At 54.7% G+C, this 11,233-nt stretch overlaps 1 protein-coding gene across 1 annotated transcript in view; it reads left to right on the top strand.

Annotated features, from left to right (window-relative positions):
- Nucleotides 1-1,312: 1,312 nt before the first annotated feature.
- Nucleotides 1,313-11,233, top strand: part of LOC144938462 (transcription factor AP-2-epsilon-like) — a 78,993-nt gene continuing 69,072 nt past the window's right edge. The window contains exons 1-2 of the mRNA XM_078866298.1: nucleotides 1,313-1,339; nucleotides 6,562-7,335. Of these exons, the coding sequence (XP_078722424.1) occupies nucleotides 1,313-1,339; nucleotides 6,562-7,335 (801 nt within the window). The remainder of the gene's footprint in view (nucleotides 1,340-6,561; nucleotides 7,336-11,233) is intronic.

Here is an 11,233-nt window from a genome sequence, read left to right as displayed (position 1 = left end):
CAGCCTCAAATGAGTACCTGGGGCGCTGTGTAAACATCACCACTGGGGAGACAAAGGCGGCCGGGCGTTGTGTTGGCCATCCACCCCCTCGTGTGCCGTGCCGGCCTTCATAGGTGCTCGCTTACGGCACTTGCCCTAGCAGTCTGTTAAGGCTACACGGGGGATCTTTGTTCTGTGTGTCACGTACCCAAGTTCAGAATCTTTGTTTTGTATCCTGGAGAAATTGAGTGGAGTTCGATCCCCGCTCACGGCAAGCACCAGTGACGATTGTTATCTGAACCGGTCCTGGGCATCCCCTAGGTCGACTCAGCCTCAAATGAGTACCTGGTGCGGTGTAGTAAACAAACATTGCCACTCGGGAGACAAAGGCGGCCGGGCTCGCGAACAGCACTTGCCCCAAAAGTGTGTTGAGGCTACAGGGGTGATCTTTGTCTGTGTTGCGTGTGTGCGCGTGTCGCGTTGGGGGGAGGAGTATACCAAAGTAATGTTTGGATCCGGAGAGAGAGAGAGGGCATTGAGGGTGGATGAGAGAGAGGGTGGGGGAAGGAGTAAGGGTTTGGTTGTGGGGGCAAGGGGGGGGTGGGCGGGGTGGATAGGGGGGGGGGGGCTCGCGGGGGGAGTGGGGGAGGCGTAAGAGTGAGCGATTGAGAGAGGGTGCAGACGGAGGGAGTGACATGGGTGGTGGTAGTCGTGTGTGTGTGTGTACGTGTGTGTGTGTGTTGCGGTGGCGCGGCGTTTCGCCCGCGTTCAGCCGATTCTGCCCAGACGAGTCGCGTCCGTGGCTCCGAGCGGGAGCGCGCTCCTAGCTCGCGTTAAGCAGCAGCAGCAACAGCAGCAACAACCACTCAGCAGCAACAACAACCACTCAGCAGCAACAATTCAGCAGCAGCAGCAACTCAACAGTAACAACCACTCAGCAGCAACAACAACCACTCATCAGCAACAATTCAGCAGCAGCAGCAACTCAACAGTAACAACCACTCAGCAGCAACAACAACCATTCAGCAGCAGCAGCAGCAACTCAGCAACAATTCAGCGGCAGCAACAACTCAGCAGCAACAACAACAGCAGTGGCAGCAGCAACAGCAATACTATTATTGCAATTGCACGGAGGAGCTGAGTGCGTAAATACAAACTTGTAAATGACAAGAGTCGTCTCGTAGCGGTGCACAGCGAACGCGTGCCAATATCCCCGTGACTTTTGTAATTTTACATATATAAGATATTTCTTTTAGAGTGGCGGCGGCGGGGGGGGGGGGCAAATTAGATCGATTTTTTTTTATCTGAGAGCCTCTGACTGCATTCATCCCAAATGCTGGTCCACACGTACGCGGCCATGGTGAGTTTGCCGCGTCGCGATCTTATCTCGTTCTTATCTCTCTCTGCGCGCGCGCTGTGTGTGTGTTGTATTATATGGGTCGACTCAGCCTCGGCTGAGAATCTGGTGCATGTGTGTAAACGTTAGTGCGAGGGAGACAAAGGCGGTCCGGACGTGGTGCTGGTCACACACACCGGCTCGTCGTAACGTGACGGACCTTCACATGCGCTCGCTGACTGCACTCGGCCCAACAGTCTGTTAAAGGCTTTACCCAGGGGGATCTTTTGTAGTATACACACACACACACACGTATATATATGTGGTGTATGTATACATATATGGGGGGAGCTGTAGTGCAGTGGTTAGCGCGCTGCGAATACGAAATCCGACAGAGAGCCGAGTTCGATTCCCGCTCACGGCCACTGCGGCCAACAGCAGTGATAGCGATTATCTGAACTGATCCTTGGAATCGCCGAGGTCGAACTCAGCCTCCAATGAGATCCTGGCGCGGTGTGTACACATCAGCACTGGGGAGACAAAGGCGGGTGGAGGCGTGTTCTTTTTTCCTGCCACACCAATCACTCGTGTGCCGTGTCGGCCTTCGTAGTTTCTCGCGAACAGCAATGGGCACCCGACAGTTTGTTGAGGCTATACGGGGGATCTGTGTGTGATCTTCGTAGATTTTTTTACAAGTTATGAATGTCAATTTCTCAGTCTTTTAATTGTGATGCGATTTGACGTTTAGAAAGCGACAGTCAAAGATCTCCCGTTCATCCTTCACTGATTTTTGGCACAAGTTCTGTTTGCGAGCATGGGTGGCCAGCACCACGCCCGGCCGTCTTTGTCTCCCGAGTAGCGATGCTTACGCAAAGAACCAGACACTCATTTCAGGCTGAGTGGACCTAGGACCGGGTTCATATAATCGTCACTGGTGTCGTTGGTCGTGAGCGCTCAACCCACTGCGCTACCCATTGCACTACCCACTACACTACCCACTACACTACCTACTACACTACCTACTGCACTACCCACTACGCTACCCACTACACTACCAACTACACTACCCACTACACTACCCACTACACTACCTACTGCACTACCCACTACGCTATCCACTACACTACCCACTACACTACCCACTGCGCTACCCACTACACTACCCACTACGCTACCCACTACACTACCCACTACGCTACCCACTACGCTACCCATTACACTACCCACTACACTACCCACTACACCACCCACTACACTACCCACTACACTACCTACTACACTATCCACTACACTACCCACTACACTACCCACTGCGCTTCCCACTACACTACCCACTACGCTACCCACTACACTACCCACTACGCTACCCACTACACCACCCACTACACTACCTACTACACTATCCACTACACTACCCACTACACTACCCACTACGCTACCCACTACACTACCCACTACACTACCTACTACGCTATCCACTACACTACCCACTACACTACCCACTACACCACCCACTACACTACCCACTACACTACCTACTACACTATCCACTACACTACCCACTACACTACCCACTACGCTACCCACTGCGCTACCCACTACGCTACCCACTACACTACCCGCTACGCTACCCACTACACCACCCACTACACTACCTACTACACTATCCACTACACGACCCACTACACTACCCACTACGCTACCCACTACACTACCCACTACACTACCTACTACGCTATCCACTACACTACCCACTACACCACCCACTGCACTACCCACTACACTACCTACTACACTACCCACTACACCACCCACTACACTACCCACTACACTACCCACTACACTACCTACTACACTACCCACTACGCTACCCACTACGCTACCCACTACACTACCCACTACGCTACCCACTACACCACCAACTACACCACCTACTACACTATCCACTACACTACCCACTACACTACCCACTATGCTACCCACTACACTACCCACTACACTACCCACTACACTACCCTCTACACTACCCACTGCGCTACCCACAACACTACCCACAACACTACCCACTACACTACCCACTACACTACCCACTACACAACCCTCTGCGCTACCCACTACACTACTACACTACCCACTACACTACCCACTACACTACTACACTACCCACTGCACTACCCACTGCACTACCCACTGCGAGCGATACAGAGAGACAACACACACACAAGCGCGTACGAAGTGAATCAACTCCACATTGTCGACTCTGAGATATCGCGTGCGACTTTCCACCGCCACCACCGCCGCATCATCAGCAGCACCAAGCGACGTGTCGAATGCAACTTGTTTCCTATGTCTCTCTCTCTCGCTGTGCGAGTGAGTGATGCGGGGTGGGTTCTGGCTGGCGGGGGGGGGTGTCTTCGCGCAAAGCGAGACGCCTGCAGGGCATGTTTCGGGGGGAGGGGGGGCAGGGGGGTTAGGGGATCTCGGAGCGACAATCGCCCCCAGGGCACGGAGATCTCCGCCGACTCCAGCGCGCTCCGCGCTTTCAATCGCACGCCCGTCGCCCAACTGCGAATCGCGAACGCTGTTGCATCGCTCACAGCTGCCCGCGTGCGTGTGTGTGTTCGTGTGTGTGTGTTCGTGTGTCTGTGTTCGTGTGCGTGTGTTCATGTGTGTGTGTTCGTGTGTGTGTGTGTTCGTGTGTGTACGTGTGTGAGTGTGTGTGTTCGTGTGTGTGTGTTCGTGTGTGTGTTCGTGTGTGTGTGTTCGTGTGTGTGTGTTCGTGTGTGTGTCCGTGAGTGTGTGTTCGTGTGTGTGTCCGTGTGTGTGTTCGTGTGTGTGTTCGTGTGTGTGTGTTCGTGTGTGTGTGTTCGTGTGTGTGTGTGTTCGTGTGTGTGTTCGTGTGTGTGTGTTCGTGTGTGTGTGTGTCCGTGTGTGTTTGTGTGTTCGTGTGTGTGTGTTCGTGTGTGTGTGTTCGTGTGTGTGTGTTCGTGTGTGTGTCCGTGAGTGTGTGTTCGTGTGTGTGTTCGTGTGTGTGTGTTCGTGTGTGTGTGTTCGTGTGTGTGTTCATGTGTGTGTGTGTGTTCGTGTGTGTGTGTTCGTGTGTGTGTTCGTGTGTGTGTGTTCGTGTGTGTGTCCGTGAGTGTGTGTTCGTGTGTGTGTTCGTGTGTGTGTGTTCGTGTGTGTGTTCGTGTGTGTGTGTTCGTGTTCGTGTGTGTTCGTGTGTGTGTGTTCGTGTGTGTGTGTTAGTGTGTGTGTTCGTGTGTGTGTTAGTGTGTGTTCGTGTGTGTGTGTTCGTGTGTGTGTTCGCGTGTGTGTTCGTGTGTGTGTGTTCGTGTGAGTGTGTGTTCGTGTGTGTGTGTTCGTGTGTGTGTTCGTGTGTGTGTGTGTTCGTGTGAGTGTGTGTTCGTGTGTGTGTGTTCGTGTGTGTTTGTTAGTGTGTGTGTTCGTGTGTGTGTTAGTGTGTGTTCGTGTGTGTGTGTTCGTGTGTGTGTTCGTGTGTGTGTTCGTGTGTGTGTGTTCGTGTGTGTGTGTTCGTGTGTGTGTGTTCGTGCGTTTGTGTTCGTGTGTGTGTTCGTGTGTCTGTGTTCGTGTGTGTGTGTCCCTGTGTTCGTGTGTGTGTGTTCGTGTGTGTGTGTTCGTGTGTGTGTTCGTGTGTGTGTGTTCGTGAGTGTGTGTTCGTGTGTGTGTGTTCGTGTGTGTGTGTCCGTGTGTGTGTGTTCGTGTGTGTGTTCGTGTGTGTGTGTTCGTGTGTGTGTGTCCCTGTGTTCGTGTGTGTGTGTGTTCGTGTGTCCGTGTGTGTGTGTCCGTGTGTGTGTTCGTGTGTGTGTTCGTGTGTGTGTGTTCGTGTGTGTGTGTGTGTTCGTGTGTGTGTGTGTGTTCGTGTGTGTGTGTGCGCGCTGTGCTACGAACCTGGCGAGCCGAGTTCGATTGCTCGCTCACGGCCTACCCAGAGAGAACCTCGTGCGGTGTGTAAAACATCGTCACTCGGGAGACAAAGGCGGCCGGGCGTGGTGCTGGCCACCCACCCCCTCGTGTGCCGTACCGGCCTTCATAGGTGCTCGCTGGCAGAACTTGCCCCAACAGTCCATTAAGGCTATATGGGGGATATTTGTTTTTGTTTGTGTTGATACTGGACATTTGTTAAATTAAAAAAGAGCTTCATAGCTCATCGGATTCCTCCAGTCTAAAGATTCTGATTGTGTATATGTATGCGCCTTTGTTTGTCTTTGTGCATCTACGCGTCTCTGTATCTGTGTAGGTCTCCTGTGTTTGTCTGTGTATCTGCGTTTTTCTGTATCTATATGTGTGTGTGTATGTGTGTAGGTGCATCTTTTTGTCATGTGTATCCGCGTGTCTTTGTGTCTGCATCTGCGTGTGTGTGTGTGGACGTGTGTATCCGCATGGGGGGGGGGGTGGGAGCGGTGGTGTAGCTGCTAGCGCGCTGCGCTCCGAACCCGGCGAACCCGAGTTCGATTCCCGCTCAGGAACAACACCCGGTGACGATTTTCTGAACCGGTCCCGGGCCTCCCCCTAGGTCGACTCAGCCTCAAACGGGCAACCTCGTGCGATGTGTAAACATCAACAACGGGGAGACAAAGGCAGCAGCAGCCTGTGAAGGCAATGCTCGTGTCTCCGTGTGTCCCTCTCCACGAACTGGGGCCACGTCGCTGCCCTTGATGCACCGAGTTCGTCTCGACGCATTGTCTCGTCCGCCTCTCCGCCCGCGTCTGAGTCACGTCCGGCCTCGTTACTCGCGTGACCTGCCCGCTAAGGAAAACATCGCCTCTCCATCGGTCCGCGCGTCCGTCCCTCCGCGCGTTCAACTTTCAAGTTCCGCATCGCGATTCTTCGCCGTTCGACCGCCGCCCGTGCGTGTCCGTCTGCCCGTCTGTCGGCGGCGTCCGTTCCTCGGTGCCTCCGCCCGCGTGTCCGCGCGTGCTCCCCACCCCGCTCGCGCGCCTCCCGAGACTCCGGCATCTGCCCGAGAGACTCCCACCCTCCCCCCCCGTGCCCCGCTCCGCACTCCCCGCGCGACTCTCGCGCGCCGATGGATGAGAGTCGCGGCGTCGGCACGAGCGACGCGCCGCGTCTAATTGGCCAACGCGCGAGGCTTGCGTCGCGAAACCTTCATCGGACCTCTCTCAAATCGCTCACGACCGCCTTTGCCTCTCTGCCCCCCCCTCCCCCTCTCTCTCTCCCCGCTCTCTCTCTCCTCTCCCGATCCTTCTCCACTCCGCCGTGGGCAGGAGCGAGCCGACATGGTGGGGTCCCACGGAGCCGGCCGTCTGGCCGCTCAGCTGGGTCAGGCCGGTGGGCCCTACTCGAGCGGGGCACCACCGCTCTCCCACTCTCACTCGGCGGCGGCGGCAGCGGCAGCCGCGGCCGCCGCTGCCGCCGCCGCCGCTGCCGCGGACTTCCAGCCGCCGTACTTCCCCCCGCCGTACCAGCCGCTCGCCTACGCGCAGTCCCAGGACCCCTACGGCGCCACCCCCCACGACCCGTTCGGAGCGCTAAATCCCCTGCACCAGCACAACGCTCTGCACCATCATCACCACCACCACCACAACAACCACCACCACCACGCGCACCAGAGCCAACAGGCGGCGTGGCAGCAGCAGCAGCAATCGAGCGCGGCTCAGAGACAGGCCACACCAGAGGCGGCCAATGCGCACGGCCACGCTCATGGAGGTGGTGGTGGCGGCGGTGGAGGAGGAGGTGGAGGCCACGGACACGGCCACACGGGGCCATCGCATCACCACCACCACCACGGGGCGGTGAGCGGCGGAGCGGGCGCGCAGCACGCAATACTGCCCGCTCACTCCGCGGCGTCGACCCGAGCCTTGGTCACGCAGCTGTCGGGCGGCGGACTGGAGTCGAGGAGAGACTACGGCACCCCGCGGCGCCCGGACATTCTCCTGCACGGCTCCGGTGGGGGGCCGCCCGGGGGGGGGCTCGACGCGTCGCTCGCGGACGGACTCACGCTCGCGGGACTCGTTCATCAGCACATGGACGACATGCAGGTGGGTGAGAGGGTGAGCGCGTGGGTGACTGAGTGGGTGGGTGGGTGAAAGAGTGGTTGAGTGGGTGAGTTAGTGGATGAGTATGTGAGTAGGTGAGTGAGTCGGTGAGTGGGATGCTGTGCGGAGCGGTAGCGCTGTGACGGTGGTGGTGGTTAGCGCACTGCGATACGAACCCGGGCGAACCGAGTTTGATACCCGCTCACCATCAACATCAGTGACTCAACAGCTGGGCCTCTCCTAGAGCGACTCGGCCTTTAATGAGTACCTCGTAAAGATCAGTAACCGGGGAGAGGAAGTTGCTCAAGGCGTAGGTGCTGCTCGCTAGACAACACTTGCCCCAAACAACACTGGCCCCAAACAGTCTGCTATGGAGGTTATATCGGGGGTCTTTGTCAGTGAGCGAGTGAGTGAGCCGGCGAGTGAGAGAGATGGTGAGTGAGTGAGTGAGAGAACCGCGTTACGCACTCACACAACATGAAGACAAAGATCCCCCGTATAGCTTTAACAGGGTGTAGGGGCAAGTGCTGTTTGCGAGCACCTATAAAAGCCGGTACGGCATACGAAGGGGCGGGTGGCCAAAACCACGCCCGGTCGCCTCTGTCTCCCTAGTGGCGATGTTTATACATCGCACCAGGTACTCATTTGAGGCTGAGTCGACCTAGGGGAGGCCCAGGACCGGTTCAGATAATCGTCACCGTTGTTGGCCGTGAGCGGGAATCGAACCAGGTTCGTAGCGCAGCGCGCTAACCGCTCCACCACCGCTCCCCACAACACACGCACACTCAGTCACACACTCACATATATACACACTCGTTCACGCACTCACTCACTCGGCACGAACTTACTCACTTATCGCCACTCACTCGCTCACACTCTCTCAGTCGACCGCTCATTCACTCGTTCGCACGCAGACACAAACTGCCCCACTCACACACTCACTAATATACCAACTTACTCGCTTCGTGCATACACACACGCACACACACACAAAGACAAAGACCCTTCGTATGGCCTTAACAGCGATGTTTACACACCACTCACACTAGCAAAGATCCCCACGCCATACATTCGTACCTATTAAGCACGGTGAGTGGTTGCTGTCTGGTCAGCACCACGCGCGCACCCGACCGCCTTTGTCTCCCAAGTGCTGATGTCTTACGCACCAAACCGGAGTCGACCTAGGGATATCTACGGTCACACATCTGCACGTGATTCGTCTAGCAGTCGATAGACCAAAAAGTATTTCGTTTGTATCGTATGTATATATATATGTACACATCTCGAGGGTTATGTTGACGCTGGTTGTTGTCAGCTGTGGACACAAACAAAGAGAATGTATCCTGATAGTCGTGATGATGTCATGTGACTCACTGAGTCTCAAGACTAATTTTACGGAGGGTCCTGTCACATTGAAATTTTGGGGCAAATGCAATTCCTTAAGGAGCGTGAAATTAATTCAAATTTCACGCGCCTGCAGTATATATATATCTACATTAGGACAAAGAGCCTGTAACGGACTGTTGGGGAAAGTGCTGTGAGCGAGTAACACCTATGAAGGCCGGCACGGCACACGAGGGGGTGAGTGGGCAGCATCACGCCCGCCCGCCTTTGTCTTCCCCAGTGGCGATGTTTGCACACCGCACCAGGTACTCATTTGAAGCCGAGTCAATCTAGGCGGAGGCCCAGGACGCGTTCAGATAATCGTCACTGGTGTTGTCCGTGAGCGGGAATCGAACTCAGGTCGGCCAGGTTCGTAGCGCAGCGCGCTAACCGCTGCCCCACCGCTCCCCCCCCCCACACGCACTCCACGGTCTCGTTCTACCTAATTCGTGGAAACGATCATGCCGCTGGGCCATGTCAACTCTAATGGCGTTGCAGAGAGGCCAGAGAGTTGAAATGTGGTACGAGCGTAGCCCAGGCTGCGCTTGTAACGTGGACACATTCTAAATGCCACAATTTTCCAAACTGGGCCACAGCCCCTGCCCCCCCCTCCAATACATGAATTGCAGAAGGATGCCTGAGAGGTTTCACACGGCACGGCACGCAGGATGAGCCTCAAAGATGAAACTCATCGCTCGCGCAAAGTCTCGTGCTAATCAACGCTTAGGAATAGACAGCTAGGCCAACACGCTCCTCAGCAACACTGTGTGTGTGTGTGTGCGTGGTCTTAAAGGGAACAACATGTGTGATGATAATAATAATAGTAGACGACGTTTCGGGCAATGGTCCTTCTTCATAGCACGTAGAGAGGCCATAGAAAGAGAGATGGTGGGTAATGCGAGTTGGAGACTACAGACTGATAAGATTGATGTTTTAACATGGCAGCACTGCATATACCTCGTAATTTGTTACGAACATACGATCCGCACAATCAGTGGACCAAGTGATTCTCCTCGCGTGGAGTATGACGCAAACGCTCGTGCAGGTTGCACGTGTGTTGTATCCTGTAGACCGATAAACACAAACAAAGATCCTGAACGTACTTTTGGGAGCAAGCGCTTTAAGCAAATAGCACCTATGAAGGACGGCACGTCACGAGGGGGGGTGGGTGGGCAACACCACGCCCGGCCGCCTTTGTCTCCCGTGTGACGATGTTTACACATCGCACCAGGCACTCAATTGAGGCTGAGTCAATCTAGGGGGAGGCCCAGGACCGGTTCGGATAATCGTCGCTGGTGTTGGCCGTGAGCGGGAATCGAACCTGGGTCGCCAGGTTCGTAGCGCAGCGCGCGAATTCCTACACAACCGCTCCCCACACATATACATATTCACACACACACATGCGTGTACATACGCGTATGTATACGCGTACACACGCGTACACACGCGTGTGTACGCTTGTGTACACATACACACACACGGACGGGCCCGCGACTTACATTGCACGATTGTCCAGATAGTTGTTCACCAACGGTTCGTGATGTATGGAAAGTCACAGCGAACGTAATCATATAATGCGACATCAGCATCTCAACGTGGTCGTACATGAACACGGAGAGCGAGCGGTGGCGCAATGGTTAGCGAGCGGACACCCGACTGTTGATTTCCAGCCAGGGCCTAACGTCGTGATGTGCAGCGGGCGTTATCCCTTCGCCAACCCACAGACTCACCAGCGTGGTGAAGTATGGTCAAGTAAAACCCCTGCGACCCTCCCCCCTAAGACCGACACAGCGTGGGGATTGAATGCCTTTATCCAGCCGTGGATTGACATCGGGACATCAATAATCATCACAATTACAATTTACAACGTGGGTTTTATTTTTATTTATTCGTATACACACGCATATATATATACACACATATATATGTGTGTGTGTCAACGGTATCTACTGAACCAGCCAATTACATCTACAGCAGAGAGATATGTAATAAGTGACGTTTCGGGCAATGACCCAACGAATCTAGAATGACCCTACATCTGGACACAGATAAATGCTGTACAATTCCGTATAAACAACATGTCCAGATAATTCACGATAAACAACGAATATAATATACATTTTAAGCGTGCAGAAAGGCTGACCTCTGCAATATTAATGTACGGTTAAAATTACATGTTAAAAAGAAACCCACTGAGACTCGTGTACGAATCACGCATCCGTCTGTGCGTTATCCAATCGTAATACAAAAATAACCCATCAACAGTTCCCGAACAACCGTGTCGTGGTCCTCCTCCTCTTCTCGTCTTCTCAGCGCACCGTCAAAATTAATCGGAGCCAATGTGACCGACTGACATCGGAAACGGTGATGGGGCAAACACCGTGGGTGGGTTCTGTTCCAATTGCGACTCTTCAGCAGAGCACAGTCAGTCGCCAAATGCGCTGCTGCTGCTGCTGCTGCCGCCGCTGCAAAGTCTGCAAATATGGTGAACCTCATTTGGACGGAGGCGACTGCCAAT

This window comes from Lampetra fluviatilis, chromosome 2 (assembly GCF_964198595.1).
Source record: "Lampetra fluviatilis chromosome 2, kcLamFluv1.1, whole genome shotgun sequence".
NCBI lineage: Eukaryota > Metazoa > Chordata > Hyperoartia > Petromyzontiformes > Petromyzontidae > Lampetra > Lampetra fluviatilis.
This window is presented reverse-complemented; position numbering and strand designations above follow the sequence as displayed.